The sequence below is a fragment of the Chlorocebus sabaeus genome, chromosome 21 (genome assembly GCF_047675955.1).
Source record: "Chlorocebus sabaeus isolate Y175 chromosome 21, mChlSab1.0.hap1, whole genome shotgun sequence".
NCBI lineage: Eukaryota > Metazoa > Chordata > Mammalia > Primates > Cercopithecidae > Chlorocebus > Chlorocebus sabaeus.
Genome location: NC_132924.1, coordinates 17,939,145 through 17,964,810, shown reverse-complemented (window position 1 = coordinate 17,964,810; position 25,666 = coordinate 17,939,145). Strand labels below are relative to the sequence as shown.

General features: G+C 45.6%; 1 protein-coding gene and 1 pseudogene across 1 annotated transcript in view; both read left to right on the top strand.

The window, feature by feature from the left end:
* The first annotated feature begins 612 nt into the window (after positions 1–612).
* The window catches only part of BLVRA (biliverdin reductase A), a 43,529-nt gene continuing 18,475 nt past the window's right edge, over positions 613–25,666 (top strand). The window contains exons 1-3 of the mRNA XM_007981500.3: positions 613–723; positions 13,213–13,245; positions 24,570–24,691. Of these exons, the coding sequence (XP_007979691.1) occupies positions 13,234–13,245; positions 24,570–24,691 (134 nt within the window). The 5' untranslated portion in view covers positions 613–723; positions 13,213–13,233. The remainder of the gene's footprint in view (positions 724–13,212; positions 13,246–24,569; positions 24,692–25,666) is intronic.
* On the top strand, positions 8,812–9,721 carry LOC119620642 (vacuolar ATPase assembly integral membrane protein VMA21 pseudogene; annotated as a pseudogene).

Here is a 25,666-nt window from a genome sequence, read left to right as displayed (position 1 = left end):
TTCCTTCAGCCTAATCCACCCGCTCCCTGGTTTCCCCTCAGCCCCACTAGGCTAGAAGCTCCTTGGCTTCTCCCACATCAGGATCCCCGACAAGCCCATTCCCAGGTGGATAAGAGCCCAGGCAGTTCCCTAGACCACGTTCACTTCCTAGCTACCCAAGAACAGGACATCGCAGACACGGGCCTCCTGGAACATTCCCCTCCGCTTCTCACATTTACAGGAAGGACTCAAGTAAGCCTCCGCGCCCGTTCAGTCGGCCCGGGGCCACCAATACCAAAGGGATTCAGTGGGTTCTACGTGGTGAGTGGGGGGCAGATAAGAGAGATGCGACACCCCCTCGACCCCCCAACGCCGGGGCCAGGCACACGGTGAGGGGCCCAGCCACTTCCATACGCCCTCCGGCCTGCGAGCACCTACCACCCACCCCTCGCCACCAAGCTGGGTGCAGAGAAGAGGTCAGGCGCACGGACGGTTCTTACGGCCCCAGGCGCCAGGCCCAGGGCACAGAGCCCGGGATCTCACGCGCGACCGCACCAGGCCGGGACCCTCCCTCCCCTTCCCGTCCACTCCCTTCCCCTCCGCCTCTCGTCCTCTCCCGGTCTCCGCCATCCCGCGTCTGGGCCCCCGCCCCCCAGCGGGGCAGCCAATCGGAGCTGGGATCCCGCCCCGGTCCGCAAAGCCAGTGGCGCCCGGAGGCTGCACGGAGAGCGGTGCCCGCGTCAGGTGAGGCGCGCGCGGGGAACGGGGGTCGCGCGCAGGGGAGCGGGGGTCGCGCGCGGCTTCCATAGAGCGCTCGGGCCTGAGCTTGAAGCCCCAGGCCCGCAGGAGGCCCAGGCCCGCGGCCGCCAGAGCCGGGACGCACCCTGGGCGCCGCCTGCCCCGCCCCGCCCCGCCCGGGCCCGGAGTGAGGACGCGGTCGGAGGCCCAGCAGCGCAGGTCCCGGCAAGGGGCTTTCTCAACTACACAAAAGACAGTCTAAAAAATTAAGTCTCCATTTCGGTTAAGACTGCCCGTAGTTTCGGTTTTTATGTAGACCCAAGAGGGCAGGCTCGGCGTCCGCGTGCCGCGTAGTCCGGCGGCTCCAGGAGCGCGAGCGGCTGGGCCCGGGCGTAGCCACCGCAGGGCCGCGAGCTCGGCCGGGGCCCGCCTGGGATGCCCTGAGGTCTGCTCCGCGGGGGCGAACCCTGAGGCGCCGCGCGAGGCACTTGGCCTCTCCTAGCCCCGCTTTCGTCTTTGGAAACTGGAAACTATCACTTATTTCATAGACGGTGTGAGGGTTACACTCTACATATGAAGTGCTCAGAAATATGGCTAGTAATGAGGGTATTTATAAACTACTTCAATTATAAAAAGAGTTTGCGACATCAGACTTACAGTTTTGGATACTAATTTTTTCCACTTAACGTTCGTTATATGATAGGAGTTTACCATCCTATTATACCGCTGTGCGATCTGATCTTGGGCACGTTAACCAACCTCTTGGTGCCTCGATTTTCTTCACCTGTAAAAGTGGGGATAATCATAATGCTTACTTGGTAGGATAGCCGTGAAGAATAAGTGACTTATCGAACATAAATAGCTTACAATAGGGTTTTCAGCATGGGAAGGATTCGGTGAATGTTAGTTGTCATCATCACCACCTACAAAGCAAGCAATACTGTGTTGAAAGTTTTTCCATCATTAATGTAATTTCTATGGTACGATTTCCAAGAAGATATTAAAATTATGGAAATAAAGGTATTGGTATATTGCTAATTATTTCCCAAAAGATTGTATTGATAAATATGTTCATCCTTCCCTTAACGGTATGCATTCCAGAAAAACAAACTTAAGTCAAATGTTAGACAAAGTATCAGAAGGGAGATTCTGTAGCCAGGGAGCTAAAAATTACAAAAGGATTTCTAATTATACTTGGCCTTTTTAAGGAATAATTCTCAGTGTGTTTTTCCGCATTTCATATGTAATCTTTACTGTTTTTTTTTGTTGTTTGTTTTGTTTTAGTTTGGTTTTTTTGAGACGGAGTCTCACCCTGTCCCCAGGCTGGAGTACAGTGGCACGATCTTGGCTCACTGCAACCTCCTCCTGCTGGGTTCAAGCTATTCTCCTGACCTGACGTGATCTGCCCACCTTGGCCTCCCAAAGTGCTGGGATTATAACAGGCGTGGCATGAACCACTGCGCCCGGCCGATCTTTACTTTTTTATTCTTTGTATCCCCTGCCTATCCAGTTAGCATCTGATTAAAGTCAAAGATTTGCCACTTTGGGCCACATCTGTTAATTTTCATCTTTGTTCTAATTGTATTTAGTTTTTGATCTACACTACTTATTACTGCCAGTCATTTTTTATAGAACTGAAAATCTGGTAAAATACTCAAAATTGCATAGACTTCTATGTAGAGGCGACACTCCACCAGAACCGTGGGCTGACAGGGAATCCCACCGTGCAGGAGCTGCGTGCGTTTTCATTTCTGATTCTCTTTGGCATATCCAGGACTCTGATGACATGATCATGTATATATCAGCAGTAACAGGTTGGGCCATTTGTTTTTTGTCATAAAGCATATATTTAAGATTTTAGGAATAAGTTGATAGCCATATATTTTGGAATTTGAAAAAGACATTTCATGACTCAGCTTCAAATTAAGCTTTAATCAAATAGTGAAACTTTTCATTAATGGACAGTGTATATACCTTTTTGTTTATTTAAAAAAAAAAAAAAACACTGAATGTAGTGCCTTTGTGACAGGGGAGCTTAGTTCCTGACAGTGTTCTCTTGAGTCTTTTTGTTTGTTTGTTTTTTGAGACGGAGTCTCACTGTGTTGCCCAGGCTGGAGTGCAGTGGCACCATCTTGGCTCACTGCAACCTCCGCCTCCTGGGTTCAAGTGATTCTCCTTCCTCAGCTTCCTGTAGCTGGGATTACAGGAACACACCACCACGACCAGCTAATTTTAAAATTTTTAGGAGAGACAGGGTTTTGCCTTGTTGACTAGGTTGGTCTCCATCTCCTGCCCTCAAGTAATCCACCCACCTAGGCCTCTCCAACGTGCTGGGATTTACAGGCGTGAGCCACTTCACCCGGCCTCTCTTCAGTCTTTGAACTGTGAGCAACTAGCTACATTACATGAGCTGCTAGATCTGCCTTACAGTCAGAAACAAAGGTTGAACTCTGAGAAACAGTGATATATATATATACACACTGATATTTCAAAAGTACAATGCCCCAAATTGATCCACAAAGGAATGAAGGTCATTTGCAACAAAATCACGTAGAATAGTAACAAATAAATAGAAGATAAATATAGCCAGGAATTGAGATGAGAGAAAGTGTAAGTACAAGAAACTATTGCAGGGAAAAAAAGAATAAAGTGTTTCAGTGCTATCCAATAGAATTTTCTATGATTATGAAAAAGTGCTATATTTAGTTAATTTACATTCCAATAGCCACTCTGTCTAGTGGCTCCCTTATAGGTCAGTGCAGGCCTATATTTTTGTAGTTGAGTCCCAAATTTGTTTCTAGAAAGGTAAACTTGGTCAGTTACATGGTTCTTGTCATTTGAAAGTAAAACATACATAGCAACTTCATTCATTCATTCATTCATTCATTCATTCATTGATCCCCCAAATGCTAATGGCCTTGAAGGAAGCAGAACCTTTCCTGATTCTCAGCTATAGGGAAAATTTTCTGTAGGCTTCATTATCAGAGCACCTTGATATGTTATTGCCCTGTGGAAGTCTGTTCAGTTAAGAAATTGGGGCTAGGAGGGATGCAGTGAAAGTGGCATAATTTGTAATGTTTTTTAGAGTTTTGAATAATTATGCTAACCTTTATAGAAAAGTTTAGATAAATAAGCAAAAAGAAAGTAGTCACTAAAAGTTTCACCACTCAGAGATGTAATTACTGTTAATATTTTGATGTCTATATTTCCAGACTTGTGTCCCATGTAGCTATTATATTTTTCTCGATAGATTCCAAAGTATCCAACTCCCTCCAGGGCAAGAGTTGCTTTTACCTTTACCCTTAGACCTCTGAGGCTGGCAGCTGGCCCCACCTGAGAGGGTCACCCTCTCCCTTATCCTTCCCCATACTTCTGGAACGAGGAGGAAGGTCACAGCTGTAGTTCATTCTGCATGATGAGTAATCCAGGCTTTTTCAACTCTGGCATTGTTGACATTTTGGACTGGATAACTCTTTGTTGTGTGTGTGTAGTGGGGATAGGAAGGTGTCCTGTGCATCACAGGATGTTTTGAAGCATCCGTGGCCTTTCCCTACTAGATGCCAATGGCACATACCCTTTTCCCCCGAGTACAACAATCAGAAATGTCAGTGAGAACTAGTGGGTTAATGAAAATCAGTAATTTATTGCTGACAAAGCTCTAGAGTTTCAGATTCCAATTTGCATGTGGGAGAGAGACTGAAATCAAAAGGGAAACATAATGTAAGCCAAGGAAGCCGTTTAGTCCTGGCTGTGCTATTAATTTACTGTGAGGTTTTGCATCTCTCCCACGTGCAAATTGGAATGTGAAACTCTAGAGCTTTGTCAGCAATAATTTAGTGATTTCCATTAACCCAGTAGTTGTTTTTTGGGTTTTTTTGTTTTGTTTTGTTTTCTTTTTTTGAGATGGAGTCTTGCTCTGTCACCCAGGCTGGAGTGCAGTGGGACGATCTCAGCTCATTGCAACCTCTGCCTCCTGGGTTCAAGCGATTCTCCTGCCTCAGCCTCCTGAATAGCTGGGACTACTGGTGCGTGCCACCATGTCCAGGTAATTTTTGTATTTTTAGTAGAGATAGGGTTTCACCACGTTGTCCAGGATGGTCTGGATCTCTTAACCTTGTGATCCGTACCGTGCCCGCCACAGCCTCCCAAAGTGCTGGGATTACAGGCATAAGCCACCGCACCCAGCCCTTAACCCAGTAGTTCTTACTGACATTTCTGATTGACGTGCTGGGGGGAAAAGTGTATATGCCACTGGCATCTAGTGGGGAAAGGCCAGGGATGCTGCAAACTGATATACCACCAGGTTTATCAGTTGAGATCCCAACAGTGAAAAGCATAAAAATGAAAGGAATTTTAAGGAGAATTTTTAAAGAAGAGTGGGCAGGATTGGAGGAACCAAGTGATGGTGAGGCACACAGGAAAGAGCTTCAGTGGGCACCCCCACTCTGGTTTGAAGGGGTAGGGAGGAGACCAGAGCTGGGAGGAGAGGGCTGGAGTACTGCTGGAGGAGCCACCCCCGTCCAGAGCTGCTGTGGCCATCACAGAATGCAGCCACTGCCAGAGCAGCAGCCTGGGGACTGGGCAGAGGGAGCACAAGTACCCCCAGCCTCTCTCTGTTCCTTGCCTGCCGATCTCCTCCACTGGCTAAACCCAGGTGGACGCTAAGAGTACAGTCAGCCTGCCTGATGAGGCCATTGGAGGGGCCACTGGGGATCACCATGAGCAAGGGATCCAATGTCTTTCTGCCTCTGCAGAATGAAGGTTGGCGGAGCTCTACTTCTTAGGGATATTATGGGAATAAAAGGAAATAGGCAAAAAATGTTTTTGAAAAACAAAGCACATACTGCACACCCATGGGCCACTGCTGCTTTTGACCCCTGGCTCTGTTTCATGCTGTGATGTCGTGTCATTCTCATTTTTAGGTGCTACAGGATTTCTTTAGGTTTTTTTCTGTCCACCCTATTTCAACTCGTGTGCTGTTTGTTGTGCTAAAACGAATATTTGCTGATGTCTGAGTGAATAGTTGAATATTTTATATAACTCACACTTATACGTAATGATTTTTCTTGTAACTTAGCTATTTCTCTTTGATAAACTCAGAAAACCTCAGACTTTGAAAAGACCTTGAAGTTCCTCACCTGAAATCTGAGAACTTGGAGCACCTTAAAAAATCTAAGGGAAAACAAAACAGTGAAAGAACATGATACAGTTGGTGTAGAGAATAAAATTATTTATGTAATTAATATTGAGGATGCAGATAACACATTGTGAAATCTTGCTTGTAAAAAATCTTGATCTGTTGAAGAAAGATGTTCTCTCTAGAGATCTTTGAAAGCATAATTATTGAGCTTTTAAAATGTTAGAAACAAAAGTTAGACCCACACGTTTTGGCTGTGTGGAAGATTTTTATTCCTTCCCCTGCCCACCCCTCTCCCACCCCCGCACTTGTGAGTTGTGCCTGTCTAGGCAGTTCCTGTTGCACTTGGCTGGGCAGAACTCATCTTTCAACAGTAAGGGAACATAGTTATGACCTGGACCTCCTGGCGGGGGTCAGTGCCCAAAAACCTGTATGGTTTTTGAAAACTCCAGAAAGTTCTGCTCTCACCCCTATTTTGAAATCGAGTTGCACATTGTTCTACAATTATTTGAGTTAATAAGCAGCTCTTTTCAAACATGATTATGCCCTTCCAAGTTCAGATATACCAGGCTTAACGAAAGTCATTGACCTCATCTCATTTCTTTCCTGTTATATTAAGATCACTTTCAGTAAAAGGTAGAAGCTTTTGAAGTGGTGAGGAGGAGGAACAGAAGGGACATAGAGCAGATGGGGGCTGAAAAAGTGGGGCAGGGAAGAGAGTGGCTTCTCTTTGGCAGAGTGCCAAGGAGAAGCCCTATCTGTACAGCACTTTTGTGTCTGGGGCCTTAATGGCTGCAACCTGAGCCTCAACCTAGTTTGCTTGTGGAGCCAGAAGAGAAGCTAAAAACCTTCAGTTAACCAAGCCAGACACCAAGAAAGTTAAACCGAAAGAGAACCCCCCAACCCCCGCAAAAAAAAAAGAAGTAAAGTGGGTTACAGTGATACCATGTTAGCACAGAAAGAGAACATAAGGGTCATCTAAATTCATCTGCCCCCTCTTCTATTTCAAGGTACAGAAACTAAGGTACAAGGGACCCCGTGCCCTGCTCTTGATCACCGGGTGCCAAGCCAGGTCTAGAACTCTGTTCTCTGGGGTCACAGGCTGGCTCTTCATCCCCTAGAGAGACAGTTCATCTCTGTGCACCTGAGCCCATTGTGTTTTGGAGTCAAAGCAAATAAAGGCTCAAACACCAAGACTGTTTTGCAGACCGGCTGCAGTAGATATGGGGGGAGGAGAACCTGCTTTAAATTGCTTCAAGCAAGTTGTTTCTGCAAAGGTGTTGACTTTTTTCTTTCAACTTCCTAGTGAGCCACTACAGCCTGAGCTGTTATTTGTCATTATGCAATAATTCAGGAACTAACTCAAGATTCTTCTTTTTAAATTATTTGTTTATTTAGAGACAGAGTCTTGCTCTGTCATCCAAGCTGGAATGCAGTGGCGTGAACACGGCTCACTGCAACCTCTGTGTCCCGGGTTCAAGCAATTCTCATGTCTCAGCCTCCCAAATTGCTGGTATTACAGGCTCGTTCACCACACCCTGCTAATTTTTGTAATTTTAGTAGAGACAGGGTTTCACCATGTTGGCCAGGCTCGTCTTGAACTCCTGGCCTCAAGTGATCCGCCCGCCTCGGCCTCCCAAAGTGCTGGGATTACAGGCATGAGCCTCCACACCTGGCCTATTTATTTATTTTTAAAGTGGCTGCTCTTAGAAAGGCATTCCATGTTTCTGGATGGGAAGGCTTATTAATTCACCCTAATTTAATGTATAAATTTGGTGCAATCATAGTCACAGTCCCAGTGGAATTTTTTAACTTGGTAAGATGTTCTAAAATTAATATGGCGGCCTAGGCAAGTAAGAATATATAATAATACTGAACAAGATTAATGAGAGAACTTGAATTACCAGGTATTGAAACACTGTAAAGCCACAATCACGTAAACAGTATGTTATAACCATGGGAATAGAGGTCTGTGGCACAGCAGAAAAAATGAAAAAAAGAATAACTGTATTCATAAAAATTTAAGTGTGGAGTCACTGGGGGAAAGGATTAAATATTCAATAAATAACGTAGGAACAACTATTTGGAGAAATGTAAATTTACAGCCTTATCTCTTGCCATATACCAAAATACTGTTTAGATTTGATTAAAAAATAAAAATGTAAATAAAGAAAAGTTAAGACCAGGCGTGGTGGCTTATGCCTGTAATCCCACCTTTTTGGGAGGCCCAGGTGGGTGGGTTACCTGAGGTCAGGAGTTCCAGACCAGCCTGGCCAACATGGTGGAACCCCGTTTCTACTAAAAATATAAAAATTAGCGTGGTGGTGTGGTGGCGGGCGCCTGTAATCCCAGCTACTCAGGAGGCTGAGATGGGAGAATGGCTTGAACCTGGGAGGCACAGGTTGCAGTGAGCCGAGATCGCACCATTGCACTCCAGCTTGGGTGACAAGAGTGAAACTGTCTCAAGAAAAAAAAAAAAAGTTAAAAATCTATAAGAAAATAAAAATATATCTATTTAATATAAGTCTTTTGGGAAAATATTTCTCAGCATAATACTAAAACTTAGAAAACAGAATGTTTCTGTTTGACCATTTAAATACTAAATGTTTGACCATTTAAATACTAAACCTTTGACATTTAAATAAAAAAGAAAAACTAAACAAACCAAAACCTTTTTGTTACAGGATTAGGTCTTAGATATTTTAAGATATATTAAAATACAGAATAAAGTTCCTCCTGGATTCTGTTCAGTGTTTAACTAGTCCTGGCCAAATGATGGGGAGGAAAGGAGAGGGAGCTGTGTGATGGGCAGGCAGAGAGTTGGAAGGTGGAGCCAGATCTCGCTTGGCCTGGGATTGCTGCCTCTCCTGACAGTGCATCTTATTATAAGGGGGAGTTGAAAGCAGAAGGGGAAACAGCACAGAAAGGATCTGTCTGGCCTTTACAGTTATGTGACCATGGCAAGTCCTGCCAGTCACTCAAAGCTCTGTGAGCAACGAGCTGGGGTACCCCAGCTGAATGTGCTTTAAAAACAGCAGTGTGGCCAGGTGCAGTGGCTCATGCCTGCAGTCTCAGAACTTTGGGAGGCTGAGGCAGGAAGTTCAGTTGAACCCGGGAGTTTGAGGTTGCAGTGAGCTGTGATCATGCCTGCCACTTCTTTCCAGTCTGGGTTAAAGAACGAAACTCTGACTCTGAAAAATAAACAAATAAACAGCAATGCCATTTATTCTAGCTGGTACACCCCTGATGCCCAGTGTACGAGTTCCAGGTAGGCTTCTTTCTCATGCATATGCATCTGTCCACATCCTTTCGTTTGTTTATTTTCTTTTGTTTTGCATTCCCCAGATTATGTAGGAAAACAATAAAGTTCATAAGTAATGTTTTGTAGACCACTTTTATAGGAAAGTTTTCCTTTAAGATCTCATTAGAAAGGAAAAGCAAGTAGCCTGCCACCGAGTGCCTGTGCCAGCACAGTTACACCGTGGAGCGCCCGGATAAAGCGGCACTAAACGCACTGCAGCCTCCTAAGTTCAGAAAAGAAAGCTCATTAGCATCTACACTGAAGACACTCCTGTTCTTCACAGCTTTAATGATCACCATTCCTATTGGGTTATATTTCACAACTAAATCTTACATATTTGAAGGCACCCTTGGGATGTTCAATAGGGACAGATATTTTTATGCTGCTAGTGTTGCAGTGGTCGGCGGCCATGTGGTGCTGGCCCTCTTTATGTACGTGGCCTGGAATGAAGACTCACGACAGTGGTGTGAAGGCAAACAGGATTAAAGTGAACATCACCTTTTGATAGCATTAAATTCATTTTTTAAAATGATATATGCTGGAGGGGGGACATCTGATTTGAATAAAGTTGAAAGAACATGTTAAAGTCAGTCTTAAGGAGTCACGTTTGAGTAGTGTAAATTTTGATCCTCCTAATATGTTGGTTTGTATATTCAGTTTTAACTATATAAATCTCATTTGCAAATGAGAATTTGGAAAAGTTAAATTAGTTATAAATACATATGTTTATTACAAAAAAAAAAGAAAAAGCAAGTAGTAGTGAGATTTCTTCAAGGTCAAAAGACTCAGGGCAGTTTCTTCTGAATGTAGTTTGGGGGCTGGAGACAGAAATAGGAAGCAGTAGAATTGCTAGGTCAGATTGGAATTTTAAGAGTTATTGCTATACTGCCTTCCACAGAGATGCTACCCACTGTTAGTCCCCCAATAATGTCAGAGTGTATTCCTGACCACACTTTAACCACCACACTCTGGCAAACATTTTGATCTGTCAGTCAGCTAGGCCTTCTTGCTATAATCATAATTTACATTCTGTGATCATGACTGAGGGTATCATTCTGTCTGTTATAAGAGTTACCTGAATTTCCTTGTCTGGAAACCATAGAGCAATTTAGAGCTGGAGCAGACCTTAGAGATGAAGTCCAGCCATTCAGCCTACAGCCTGTGACCTGTTTGACTGTCATAGTTGCTTGGGTAGTTCAGGACTGACAGGACCGGACACCAGGTCTCCTGTTTAGCACGGAAGCTCTCTGGGTGAATGTAAGACAGGACCTGTCAAGGCCTCTGGCAGAGCCTGGGGTTTGAGTCTAGAACCAGGAAGTCTGGAAACTGCAGGGCAGTGCTGTAGTGCCTTGGCTGTGAGGCAGGGTGCTTTACCCTCCCTGAACTCCAGGCACTTCATCTGTAAAATGGAATTAATACTAGTTTGTGTTTTTGTTGTTGTTGTTGTTGTTGTTTGCCAGGGTTCTGAGGATTAGGGTTAATGTGTATGAACTAGCTGACCCAGAGAGGTTCACATCTGTTCTCATCCTCCTCACATTTGGGTGTTCTGTTATGTGACTCTGTCACTCATGTGTAAGCTCCAAGGGAGACTTGAACGAAAGTTCTTAAAAACAGAAGTAAAGCACAGCAGGGTGTTGGGGAGGGCATCTCTGTGGGGCCTCCAGGTGGGAAGGGCATCTCTGTGGGGCCTCCAGGTAGCAGGGGAGGACAAGCAGAGTGTGCTTGCTGGGGACCCTCTGCTGCTGTGTCTTCACGCATCCGCCACTTAGTGCTGGTGCTCCCACCCCACCCACCGCCTGTGGGTCAGCTCTCAGTGTCTTAGTTTTCCTTCTGAGATATATATATATATATATATATATATATATGTTTTTAATGAGACAGGGTCTCTCATCTGGGTACAAAGTAGTTTGGGGGGAAAAAAAGAGATAGGGTCTCTGTCATCCTGTGAGTGACAGAGGTGATGACATGTGACATGTCAGTGACTCATGTCACTATCACTTTAGGCTAGAGTGCAGTGGCATGATCATAGCTCACTGCAGCCTCAAATTCCTGGGCTCAAGCAATCCTCCTGCCTCAGCCTCCCAAGTAGCTAGGACTATAGGCGTATGCCATGATGCCTGGCTAATTTTTTAAGTAAAGACAGGGTCTCGCTATGTTGCCCAAGCTGGTCTTGGACTCCTGGGCTCAAGTGATCCTCCCACCTCAGCCTCCCACAGTGCTGGGATTACAGGCGTGAGCTACTGTGCCTGGCCTTTCTGAGATATTTTATGCATAAAGAGACATCACACCTACATTGCCTCCCCAGGATCTGAGAAGAAAGTCCACTTTCTTTGTCACATTCTGCTTTTTGGAGTTTTTCTTCTAGTAGGTTCCCTTTTTCAGATTTGCTTCAGGAGATGTGAAAAGGCTCCAGACTGCAAAAGGAAAGGCATCATGTGTGCTGGCCAGGTTGGGTCATGAGACCCGCTCTCAAAGCAGGAAGGAGCAATGGTAAGAGAGAAGGGAGGGGAGTTGCCGAAAGCAGGCTATTTTCTTTTTTTTTTTTTTCTTTGAAACAGAGTCTCACTCTGTTGCCCAGGCTGGGAGTGCAGTGGCTCGATCTTGGCTCACTGCAGCCTCCGCCTCCCGAGTTCAAGCAATTCTTCTGCCTCAGCCTCCCAAGTAGTTGGGATTACAGGCATACGCCATCACGCCTGGCTAAGTTTTTGTATTTTTAGTAGAGACAAGGTTTCACCATGTTGGCCAGGCTGGCCTGGAACTCCTGACCTCAGGTGATCTGCCTTCCTCGTCCTCCCAAAGTGCTGGGATTACAAGTGTAAGCCACAGTGTCCAGCCCCAAAAGCAGGCTATTTTCCACACAAAGCCCACACGATCACCTATGCACCCTTCCCCGGGTAATCTTAAGGTTGCCAAGGTTTGGTTTTGTTTGTTTTGGAATGGGGGTGGTTATTTCACTGTCATTCATGGTTTTCATCCCTGTGCTTAACCAAAGAGAATAAGATCAAATGCTGTGCTGGGTCCAAGGGCAGGGGTTGCCACAGTCTTCCCTTTCCAGAGGCCCTCTGCAAGCTAGAAGTGGTCATCGGCATTGGCTTCCTGGACTGCCTATGCAGGTGGAGGGGCTGGAGAGGCATCTGTAGTGCATTTTTCATCACCTCTGGTTATCCATTTGCCTGCCCTTGCCTGCCCAGTTTTAGTTAAAAATACAGTGGCAATTCTAGTGGCTCTAACAAGTGAGGGAAAAAGTTAATTTTTACAGGCCTCTGTTCTACTGACATTCCAGTGTTTCTCCAGGTATGGCTCCTGACCGTCTGTGTGCATTTACCTGGATGCTTGGTGAAAATGCTGATTCGTGGCCTCCCCTCCACTCTTGGCCTTCCAAATCAGAATCTGAGAGTGAAACCCAGAAATACACATTTTCAACAAGAATCCTAGGGGTACATTAAAGTTGAGGACCCTTATTAAGCCGTGCTGTTGCTGTCTTTCTTTTCCTTTACTCTGTGGTCTCCCCTCATCTCCTCTTGTCACCCCTCCTTCCTGCTCAGCTGTTTGCCCCCTCCTTCCTTTGTCTTAATGCTGAGGGTCCGGAGTGGCTTCTTGAACTATTCTTTGAACATATTTAATTGCAGTCCTCTGGAAACTCAGCTAAGAAGAAAAGAAAAGTGTATATTTCTTATTGCCTTGCTTGTCCCCATTTAAAAAGCCAGATAAAAAGCTGTCCTCTTCAAGCACCAGTTTTGGGAAGTGCATCCTTCCCATGGAGGCATCCCAATTGCAGCTGCTCTTCCAATGTAGGAGATGGACCTGGGCTTGGAAATGCCCTTCTCTAAGGAAGCATTGCTGGTATGACATCCCAGGGAAGTCAGCTGTCACCAGGCCAGAATAGACACTGGCCTGGATATCCTTGCTGGAAGGCACAGGTGGTGAAGGCATTTGGGGAAGATGAGACCGATGGGACAGGAAGCAGTGGGGGAGCGTGGGGTGGCAAAGGGGAGTGTTTGCATGGAGTTTGGGCAGGTGCCACCAGGGACCTGAACCTCTGCTTTTGTCTTTACAGTGACCGAAGGAAGAGACCAAGATGAATACAGAGGTGAGTTCTTTACAAAGACCAGTTTAAGGGATGCTTTTCTTACTGTGTCCTTCATTTCTCCTTTGCAGGGTCTCCATTCCCTTTCAGAAACATCAGCACAAACTTGAGAACACTTCCCCTCCAGTCTACTGATGTGCACGTGGTTCTGAGTGACACAGGAAGAACTAGGCCCCTCTGAGTTCTTATCTGTGTCTGTCTGGCTTCATTCAAACTTACCCACTGCAGCTAATCCTGAAACAACACTCCTAGCTCTGGCTAGTAGTGGGGCATGGAGGTTGCTGGGCCCAGATCCCTGCTTTGTGTTATTCTGGAAACACTTTCTCTGCATGGTCTCCTTGGTGCTCTCACTTCCAGTTCTTTGATGCATGGAGATGTCTAGCTCCTCATCCCTTTGTTTTTTCCTTTTGTTTCATCCATCAGCCCCTTCCTCTGTTCACTCCCTTCCAAGTGGAGCCTAGACCTTGGGGTTCATCACTTCAACCACTGCTGTGCTGATGCCCACTATGCTTTTCCCACTTGTCCTGTCCATCCACACGGCAAACACAGAGGCTGTCCCCACAAGAGGGGGGTCCTTGGTGAGTAGCACAGCCTTGTGCTGTTTGCAGCTGGCAGATGTCTCAGCGTCCTTATCTGGTGCTCAGCACCACCCACCAGGACCCCTGTCACTCTAAGCAGCTCCTTGCCAGTGCCCTGAACCCCCAGCTCCAGGTTTCATCCCTCTCCCTAAGCTCTGTCCTCCTCGAAGGTCCCCTCACTCTTAGCATCAGGATCCCTTTTCATTTTACAGAGGAAAATGTAAACATTCCATCTGACATCATCTCCTTCTATTCCTGCCTCTCCATTAGTCCTATTCCTCATGTCACAGTGCAAGGGATGCTTGTCAGTGAGAGTTCCAGGTTGTGAACACCAGAAAGCCTGAGTTAATGTGCCTTTTTCCTGGAAGTCCAGGTGAAGGGCAGGCTTCAGGGCTGGTCAATCCTGCGGCTCAGTGACCTCCTCAAGGATCCAGGAGCTTTTCACCTCTCTGCTCTCCATCCAGCTGTTGGTTACATCCTAGGGCAGGTGCCCATGTGGTAGCAGGATGGCTGCAGTCGCAGTTGGGGCCACACATGTTCGCATTCCCTTTCATCAGCACGAAGAAGTGGCTTCCGGCCACTCCTTCAGGGGAGTGGGAGCCTTTTTTTGAAGCCCCATCAAATGCCACCTTCGGTCTTATTGGCCAGAATCAGGTCCTGGACCATAGTGTGTCTGAGGAGCAGGGATTTTGTGTTTGGCTTCAACTACTCAGGCCCATCCTGGACCAGCTTCCCCCATGCCCCAGGGCTGGGTATGGAAAGGAGAAAGGGGTATGTATCTCTCTCTGGTATGAGACATTCCTGGTCCATTTTCATGCTGCTATAAAGAACTGCCCAAGACTGAGTAATTTAAAAAGGAAAGAGGTTTAATTGACTCACAGTTCAGCATGGCTGGGGAGGACTCAGGAAACTTAACAGTTATGGTGGAAGGCAAAGGGAAAGCAAGGCACCTTCTTCACAAGGTGGCAGGAAGGAGAAGTGCTGAGTGAAGGGGGAAGACCCCCTTATAAAACCATCAGATCTCGTGAGAGCTCACTCACTATCATGAGAACAGCATGGGGGAAACCGCACCCGTGATTCAGTTACTTCTACCTGGCTCCTCCCTTGACACACAGGGATTATGGGGATTACAATTCAAGATGAGATTTGGGTGGGGACACAAAGCATAACCATATCACCTGGTGATGGTATACCCTTCTCCTGCTCTGAAACTGCACACTCCTGCCTGCTCAGACCTTGTGCCGGCTCCTTAGTTATCTCCTTTGCCATCTGCATCATTAACCTAATTCCCACTACCACTTTCTCATCAATATTTCAAAATGCTTTCTTCAGAACAAAACAACACCTCACATCTTGTCAAGTGACTGTTATCCTATCTTTCTCATCCCCTGCAAGGCAGGCTTCTCGAAAAAGATACCTGCAGTTAATTTCTCCATTTTCTCTTCCCTGGGTCATTCTCAGCCTGTTGCAGTCTGGTTTCTTTTCCCATATTATATACTGAAATGAGTCTTGTCAGGGTCAATGATGATCTCTGCAAATTTTATAAAAATGTATCTTGTAATAATGTAGATACATGTTCATACCGCAAAACTCAGACTACAGAATGGAAAACAACCAAAAGTAAGTCTCCCTATTATGTTATCTCGACCAGCCCTGCTCCACTTGGGGCTGACTTCTGGTAACCACTTTCTTGTGCCTCTGACCTCCTTATCTGAAGGCCCCTGTGGCTCACCCTGTGGCTTGCTCTAATTCTTAGGGTCTTTTAACTTCTAAAGAAACAATGGAAGCTTTGCATTAATATTAAGCTTATACACCCTGGTCCAGGAGCAGTTCCATCAGTCATCAGTGATCTCTTCTGTCCTCTTTGATGGCTTTTCCTCTTAACCTTGTAAGAACATTCCTAGACTTGGGTCCTCCTTTGCTGTTCCTTACACACACACGCACACACACACACACACATATATATATATATATATATATATTTTTTTTTTTTCTTGTGATAGAGCCTCACTCTGTCACCCAGCCTGGAGTACAGTGGCGTGATCTCTGCTCACTGCAACCTCTGCCTCCCAGGTTCATGCCATTCTCCCACTTCAGCCTACCAAGTAGCTGGGATTACAGGAGCACCACCACACCTGGGTAATTTTTGTATTTTTAGTAGAGATGGGGTTTCACTATGTTAGCCAGGCTGGTCTTGAACTCCTGACCTCAAGTGATCCTCCCACCTTGGCCTCCCAAAGTGCTAGGATTACAGGCATGAGCCACTGTGCCTGGCTGTTCCTTACACATCTGTCCCTTGGTGTCAGACCGCCTTCTCCCCTCTCTTTTCTGTCCAATCCCACTGCAGTCTGACTGTGTTCTCACTGCTCTACTTCTCAGGGGAAGGTACCAGTGAGCCCCACATTACCAAATTTGGCAGAAACTTTTTCCTTAAGCATTTGACACTATTGACCACACTTTTCTTGAAATGTCCCCTTGATACCCCAGGGTTCCTGTTTCTCAGACCACTTCTCAGAGTCTCTCTTAGGCTTCTCTTCTCCCTACTCCTTGGGAGTCTGTTTCCCAGCACCCTGCCTGCTGCCCTGGGAGCTCATCTGCTCCCACATCTTTTCTTGTCAGTTGTGTGTTTGGGAAAGTCCCAGATGGATCTGTTCACACAGGTACCTCTTCAGCTCCAGACATGTACGTCCAGCAGCCTGTCACTCATCTCAGTCAGAGCTGCCACAGGGACCCCAAGCCTGTTATAACTCAGGCTGGACTTGCTGCTTTCACTTGCCCCAAATCTGCTCCTCCTCGAAGGGCCATCCATCCGCCCGGCGCTCCAGTCCCCTCACTGTTCCCACACGCCAGCAGCCAGTGACCAAGGCTGTAAATCCTGTTATTGCCTTGATGTAGTCACCAAAATTTATGTGACACCACACTGTGCCAGACTCTAGACCTGGCTTGATGTCTGTAATGGTAAAAATGTAAGTGTGGTACTCATGCTCATAGAACTTACCACTAATTGGGACCACCATAACTTTCCAGTCTGTCCCTTCCTTACCGTACTTCCTGCCTCCTCATCACTTCCTCACTAATTCTTTTCTTCTCCTTTGCTTTTTTTCCTTTTTTATTTATGTATGTTCATGAAAAATTTTGTTTTTGTGCAAATACCTTCTAAATTTATGTACAGTAAGCTGGGTGCCGTGGCTCATGCCTATAATCCCAGCACCTTGGAAGGCTGAGGCAGGCGGATCACCTGAGGTCAGGAGTTTTCTGAGACCAGCCTGGCCAACATGGCAAAACCCCATCTCTACTAAAAATACAAAAATTAGTCAGGCGTGGTGGCACATGCCTATAATCCCAGTTACTCGGGAGGCTGAGGCAGGAGAATCACTTGAACCCAGGAGGCAGAGGTTGCAATGAGCCAAGATCGTGCCATTGTACTCCAGCCTGGGCTACAGAGCGAGACTGCCTCAACAAACAAACAAACAAAAACATTTATATGCAGTAAAATTGCCTCTTTTTTTTGGTGTACAGGTTTACCCATTAAAACACATGCATAACCATCACCCCAGGATGTCAGGATGCAGAACCTCACCCCAAAACATTCCCTTGTGTTGCCCCTTTATAGCCACAACCTCCCCTTGCTACTGACCCCTGGCAACATATATCACCTCCTGTGTGATATACTTTTTTTTTTTCCTGAAACAGTCTTACCCTTGTCGCCCAGGCTAGAGTGCAGTGGTGTGATCTCAGCTCACTGCAACCTCCGCCTCCCATTTCAAGCAATTCTTCAGCCTCAGCCTCCTGAGTAGCTGGGATTACAGGAGTGGGCCACCACGCCACCTAATTTTTGTTTTTTCAGTAGAGACAGAGTTTTGCCATGTTGGCCGGGCTGGTCTTGAACTCCTGACCTCAGGTGACCTACCTGTCTCAACCTCCCAAAGTGCTGGGATTACAGGCGTGAGCCACGGTGCCCAGCTTGATATACTTTTAATGTATGTAATTGCATTTTATATCATTTATATCTCATTCTTCATTTTTCCGCATGTTCAAAATATATAGTTAATCTGCTACACAGCAGCCCAGAAGTCAATTGCTCTAAGTCACAGGGGGTTAAGGGGCATAATGGAGATCTAAGCCCCAGTGTTTTTGACCCATTAATGCCTTTGTTCTTGTCTGTATCCAGCTAATCCCGTCCATCCAGTTCAAATGTCCTTTGTACTGCACAAACAGTTTCCTCTCTCGGGAAGTCATACCTCCCTCTTATGAATTTCCATTGCGCTTTATGTGTCTTTTCTTTTGTTACCTTCCCCTCCCGCTTTGACTGTAGCTGTCGGGGTTCCTCGCTCATCTTAGCATCCCCATGGCATCTGGCTTGATGCGTCATAAATGTCTGTTGCCTAAATGATAGGATGATTCAGAGACTGTTAAGTAATCTAATGCAATCCACAGCTTGGGAGGGTCAGTGAAAATGTAGAGGAAGGAAATCATATGACAGAAATTTTCAAGCAAAACTTGTTGTGGCCTGGAGACTGGCTGGAGGGAGAAAGCACAGAAGGACCATCGGCCACAGTCAGCCTTTGATCTCAGGATGTTTGTTAAATGCAGGAATCACTCCAAGCATTTAAAACTGGGTGTTGGCGGAGCATGGTGGCTCACGCCTGTAATCCCAGCACTTTGGGAGGCCAAGGCAGGCAGATCATGAGGTCAGGAGATCGAGACCATCCTGGCTAACATGGTGAAACCCTGTCTCTACTAAAAAATACAAAAAAAATCAGCCGGGCGTCGTGCGGGCACCTGTAGTCCCAGCTACTCAGGAGGCTGAGGCAGCAGAATGGCGTGAACCTGGGAAGCGGAGTTTGCAGTGAGCCAAGATTGCACCACTGCACTCCAGCCTGGGCGACAGAGCAAGACTCAAAAAAAAAAAAAAAAAAAAAAAAAACTGGGTGCTGCCAGGATTCCTAGAGCTATTGGCTTTTGCCCACAAGTTCAGAGGACAGCCCGTCAGGAAGGGTGGATAATTGGAGTTTAGCACAGAGCATGAAGATCCAGAGCGCAGTGGGACAACCAGGTTGAAATGTCTTGGGAATGCGGCTTGGAAGAGAGGATGGCCCACAGCTCAGGATGCTTGTGGTCTTTGACATAGAGGTGGTCATGGAAACCCTGAGAATGAGGGACCCCCATACTCTGGGGATATGGGGGAGAGAGAAGAATAGAGGGATGAGGATTGAGCTTTGGGAAATATACACCTCTTGGGCAAAATGAAGAAAGAAAGTGAAATGTGAAAAGAAAACCTTGGTGGCATGAGGTGAGAGAAGAAAGGAAGGGATGAGTTTGAAGAAGGTCCAGGTAAGGGTTGTCCATGTCTGAAGTCCAGGAGCATGTGGCTGAGGAAGAGCCCTTGAATGTGGTGACGAGAAGGTCTTGGATGACCCATGGTGAAGCAGGGAAGCATGGGAGTGAAAACCAATTGCAGCAGGGCCAGGAGCACTTGGGGTCATTGGATGGGGTAGGGCAGGGACAGGGGCAGCAGAGGATGCTGAGCACTGTAGAGGGAGCCCCAGGAAGGGAGGTAGGAGTGAGCCAAGGCGCTGTACGCTGCAGAGTTCTCACCTTCTTGGAGCAACGCTCTGATATTCATGTCTGTTTTCAGTGGTTGTTTATATTTTAGATAATGAATACATTTGTGTGATTCTAAACTTTAAAGAAGAAAAAAAGAGAAAAAGATTTTCTATGAGAAGCCCTCTTCCCTCCTATCCCTGTTTCCCAGCCACTCTGTTTTTCAAGTTCCCAGCAAGCGTGTCACCAGTTTCAGCATTACAGGTTTCTGGGCTGTCCTTTCAAAGAGATCCTAAACATAGACAGTATGTTTTCTCTTTGGCTGCCACCCCTCCTGTTACTACACAGACTGTAGCATACAGTGCACACTAGCCTGTCCTTTGCTTCTTTCACCTGATAATCTATCTTGGAGACCAGTCCCTTTCAATACATAAAGGGCTTCCTTGTTTTTTTTTTTTTTATAGCCGTGTAATACTCTATTTCACAAGTCTATCATAACTTTCATAGCCAGTCTGTTATAATGACATATAGACTGTTTCCATCTTTTGCTTGTTATAAGCAAGGCTGCAGTAAGCCTAAGTCACTTGACTTGTGTAGCTCTGTAGGACACATTCTTACAGTTGGATTTACCAGAGCAAAGGGCATTTGCATTTTAATTTGTAGTAAGTATTTCCAAGTTGCTCTCCATAAATTAGGTTTTTGTCTCCCTCCTGCAACATATGAACATGCCTGTTTTCCCAGGCCAACCAATGAGTTGTCAAACTTCTTTTTAATTCTTGCAAATAGTGGATGAAAATGACTAGCTTGTTCTGTCTGACTGCCTGTACTCTCCTTCCACCTTTTCAGCACCTGCCCTCATGCCTCACACCTTGAAGTTTTTCTACAGTTTTTACATTTTTCTTCTACCCTCTTTATCTCAAAAATTTTTTTTTTTCTAAGTTGGCAGAGCACATTCCTAACTTTCTATGAACTCCATTTTTTGTGTCTGGAGTGCCAAACACCAGCTTCTCTTGAGTCCAAGGGTGGGGTGCAAGTTCATTCTGTGACTGTGATTTGGACCTGACTGAGTTTTTTAGTCACTTTGCTGTGCTTATGTGTCATTTTCTGCTGTCTCAAAACTGCTCCTGTTCTTCATTCCTTAAATACCACCTCTATGGGGCTGTTTGTAGTGGCATCTTCCCAAAGGTTCAGGATAGCAGAGCACAGCAGACAACTGAAAATGGAATTGTAGATGTCCTAGTTTCTAGAAGTCCATTGCTCCCTCCTCTTCTGGGCATTTCTCACTGGCTCCCTTCTCTGCAGATTTCAGCCTTTTGCTAACCTGCATTCGCTTTCCCCTTCCCTCTGCCTCCTACTGGTTCCTAGCCCCAAAGTTTTAGTTGCTACTACAGAGTGGTCTAGCCATCTCTGATTTGCAGTTTCCCTTTAGAACGCACCTTCAGTATCCCTCATGTAAAATGAAGAGGCTCACGTTAAAAGTCCTAACAAGTGATTTTTCTCAAAAATAAAGCTCTTTCCCTAAGAGGAGCTTGACTATTAAGATACCAGTGTTTTCCCTCATATCTTTTTTTTTTTTTTTTTTTTTTTTGAGATGAAGTGTTGCTCTGTCACCCAGGCTGGAGTGCAGTGGCACAATGTTAGCTCACCGCAACCCCTGCCTCCCCAGTTTAAATGATTCTCCTGCCTCAGGCTACCAAGTAGCTGGGGTTACAGGTGCCCGCCACCACCATACCTGGCTATTATTTTGTATTTTTAGTAGAGGCAGGGTTTCACTATGTTAGTCAGGCAAGTCTGGAACTCCTGACCTCAACTGATCCACCCACCTCAGCCTCCTGGAGTGCTGGGTTTACAGACATGAGCCCCTGCACCTGGCCTTTCACCCATATCTTGTCCCTGTGTGTCAGTTTTGCAAGGCACTAATACTGAAACCAAATCCTAGAGCAGTTTATAATTTAGCGTGACACACTGTGCAAGCCAGGTTTTGTATGCAAGTTTGTGTGTATCATTAACTAATGAAATCTTAAAAAGCAGTTTGGCTTATTTATAGATAATAGAGCTGTTTCTTAACCTTGTGGCTTTTTTTTTAAGCTGGTAGAAGCATATCCTGGTTATTATCTGGAATGTAGCAATTTGGTAACCTTAAGAATGCCATAAATATTTAACCTAAAAAGGGGATTGCTAGTCTTCTTTTCTTGATTGAAAGGGAAACAGATATTAATATTTTATCATGAATATGTGTTTTGACTATACAGATTTCTCCAGAGGCTGTCTTACTGCTTTTTGGTAATTAGAAATTACGGGGGAAAAAAATAAGAAAAAAACTAGACTTGTAACCCAAAAAGGACTTACTTGGTGAAATTGTCAATTGTCAGTTGGGCACTGTGGCCACTCCTTCCTGTGCTCTTCCCTGACTTCCAGAAGAGAAGCCAGGAACTAGGTCTCCCAGAGTCCCCTTTTATGTGTGAAGTCCGCTTGTTAGAAGCGCTCCCAGGAAACTTGCAAGGCTGAATAAAGAGAGGCAGTTGGCCGGGCGCGGTGGCTCAAGCCTGTAATCCCAGCACTTTGGGAGGCCGAGGCGGGCGGATCACAAGGTCAGGAGATTGAGACCATCCTGGCTAACACTGTGAAACCCCGTCTCTACTAAAAAAATACAAAAAACTAGCCAGGCGTGGTGGTGGGCGCCTGTAGTCCCAGCTACTTGGGAGGCCGAGGCAGGAGAATGGCGTGAACCCGGGGGCGGAGCTTGCAGTGAGCCGAGATCGCGCCACTGCACTCCAGCCTGGGCGACAGAGCAAGACTCCGTCTCAAAAAAAAAAAAAAAAAAAAAAGAGAGGCAGTTACTCATAGGAGACAGTTCCAGTCAGATGTGTGAGCCAAGGCCGGTGTGCAGATTAGCAGCAATGGGCAGTCAGGTTCTGTGAATCACTCTTCCCAAGCTGCAGGCTGAGAGAGGCTGAGATCCTTTCCAGACATCTTGGCTTCTGGGCAAGCTCTGGAGAATCTCTCGCTTCAATATTGAATTATATAGCAACAGTACGAGGTCTAGGAGAAAAGAAATGGAATTGTGCTGTTGTCAGGTTCTTTATAGTATATGTGGAATAGCACATAATATTACTTTAAAGTAGACTGTGGTAAGTAAAATATATAGTATAAAACCCTTAACTTCTGAAAAAGAGTTACAGCTAATAGCCAACAAATGGGATAAAATGGAATCATAATAAATATTCTAATTAATCCAAAATAAGGCAGGAAAAGAGGGGGAAAAGAACAGATTGAACAAATAGCAAGATTTCTATAGAATTTGGATGGAAACCCAACCATATCAATAATCACAATGTAAATTGTCTAAACGTTTCAACTAAAAGGCAGAGATTGTTAGATTGAGTAAAAAAAAAAAAAAAAAAAAAAAGTAAGACCTAACTATGTGCTGCCTACAAGAAACTATAGATATGAAAACACATATAGATTAAATGTGAAAGGTTGGGGAAAAAATGTATTATGCTAACACTGATCAACAGAAATTGGGAATGGTTTGTTAATATCAGACAAAATAAATTATAGGGCAAAAAATATTACTAGGAATAAAAACGGTCATTTTAGAAAGATAAAGGGGTCAATTAATAAAAAAGACATAACCATCCTAAACATGTATGTATCTAATAACGGAGTTTTGAAATATGTGGGTCAAAACTGATAGAACTGAAAGGAGAAATACACAGTTATATACAATTATATTCAGAGATTTCAATACCCTCAATAATTGCTAGAGCAAGGAGACAGAAAATGAGGAAGGATATGGAAGAACTAAACAACACAATCAACCAACTTGATCTAACAGACTTATACAACACTCCACCCAACAATAGTAGCATACAAATTCTTTTCAAGTGTGCCCAGAACATTAACCAAGATAGTTCACATCAAGGATCATAAAATCTCTCAATAAATCTAAAAGGATTCAAATCATTTAAAGAATGTTCTCTAACCACAGTGGGATGAAATGAGAAATCAATAATAGGAAAACATTTGGCAAATCCCCAAACATTTGGAAGAAATCCTGGAAGAAGACAAGAGCAGTGGGCACAGGAAGAGGGGCAGAGTCAGTGGGAAATGGTGACAGCTGGGTACAAAGGTGAAGAAAAGGGGCAAATCTGAGATGACATTCATGTTTCTATGCTCCAAGGCATCCAAGAAGTGAGTTTAAGGAATGCATGCAGATAATTTTTTTTTTTTTTTTTTTTTGAGATAGAGTTTTGCTGTGTCACCCAGGCTGGAGTGCAGTGGCACGATCTTGGGTCACTGCAATCTCTGCCTCCCAGGTTCAAGCAATTCTCCTGCCTCAGCATCCCAAGTAGCTGGGATTACAGGCACCTGCCACCACATCCTGCTAATTTTTATATTTTTAGTAGAGACGAGGTTTCTCCATGTTGGCCAGGCTGGTCTCGAACTCCTGACCTCAAGTGATCCACCTGCCTCGGCCTCCCAAAGTGCTGGATTACAGGCGTGAGCCACCACGCCCAGTACATGGAGATAATTTTTTATCAGTTTTTATTATACTAAGTTGCTGTATAACTTAAAAGTCGGTTTGATTTTTCACTGTAATACTGCTCACATACAGCCTCCAGCAGTGCATTTAAATAATATTTAAGATACTGCAGTATCTTAAATGTGGAACTCAGAAGGCTGTAGTGAAGAGTAAAAGCCTGTGGTTCCCAAGCTGAGTAAGGTGACCAATCATGGTTTGCCCATTTGCCTCCTCTGCCAGCATCTGATGATGAAGCTGTGCCCTCTGAATGACTCCCAGCAGTATCAGATTCACGTGTCTACTGGAGGAGGGACCCAGGGAGGGCAGAACTACCAGGCCATAGGCTGGGTCTGGCTTAATGAGGAAAGCTCCTTCATTATTGGAGATGGGGCAGTAGAAGTGGAGAGCCAAATTGGGGGAACACTTTCTGTGGGTGCTCGGAAGGTTTTCAACCTAAAGACATGGTGGAGCACCTTCAGGAACAGGTTTTGGCGGGACTGACTGCTCTCCAAGCCACCATTTCGGGGACTGTCTCATCCCATCCTGATGCCGTGGCTTCCTGTGTGTTCTGGGCTGGCTTCCAACTTGCTGGTCAGGACCTTGCCGGCTCCTTTATTTTGCTGTTCTCTGCTCAATGGCTGCAGTGTTTTCAAACTCCACCTTGGTCCCTTGTGTTTCAGCCCGAGAGGAAGTTTGGCGTGGTGGTGGTTGGTGTTGGCAGAGCCGGCTCCGTGCGGATGAGGGACTTGCGGAATCCACACCCTTCCTCAGCGTTCCTGAACCTGATTGGCTTTGTGTCCAGGTGGCTCACACTGTCTTTGTGCTTCACAATTTGTGGAAGGCCCAGTGAGGCAGATTAGCCGCAGGACATGGAGATTTTTCAGACCCAGGGCAGGGAGAGCCATCTCCTGACCGAGAATTGTGTTTAGGGTCAGCCCCACGAGATCTCAGGTTGGGATGGGTCTGGGAACTGAAGCTTGCTGGGCCTGCAGCTGGGTTGCACAGTAGGTTGGCCTGGGGAGACTGGAAGACAGAGGCAGGAGGGTGAGCTCAAGGCTGACAGAGAAGGGGCACAGCCAACATATGTATGGGGCTTTGGCCTGAAAGGCTTTCAGTGTGCACCAGGGAATCCTGACATAGTCATCATGACAGCCGTCCTAGGTGGTTCTGGGCTCTACATGTGATATTTCCTTCTAGGTAGTGTTATCAACCCCCCAGTTTACAGATAAGGAGGCTGAACCACGGAAAGGTTAAGTAATCTGCCTGAGGTCACACAGCTGGAAAGTCTAAGAACTGAAGTTGAGCAGAAGTCTGTTTCCAAAGCCCATCTTTTAAACACCATGTGTTCTTTTCCCATTGGTAATTTTGAGCCTCACTTTTTTTTTTTTTTTTTTTCCTTTTGAGACAGGGTCTCACTCTGTCACCCAAGCTGCAGTGCAATGGTGCAATCACAGCTCACTGCAGTCTTGACCTTCTGGGCTCAAGTGATCCTCCTGCCTCAGCCTCCTGAGTAGCTGGGACTACAGACACACACCACCATGCCTGACTAATTTTTTTTGTTTGTTTTGTAGAGAGTTTCTCCCTATGTTGCCTAGACTGGTCTCAAACTCCTGGGGTCAAGTGTTCCTCCTGCCTCAGCCTCCCAAAGTGCTGAGATTACAGGCATGAGCCACCACACCCAGCCTTCCGCTTTTCTTTAAGGATTCATTTATCTCCAGTCAGAATCAAACTTACCACCTTGTTTCTTCTTCCCTGCCCCATGCTTAGCTCTTCCGCT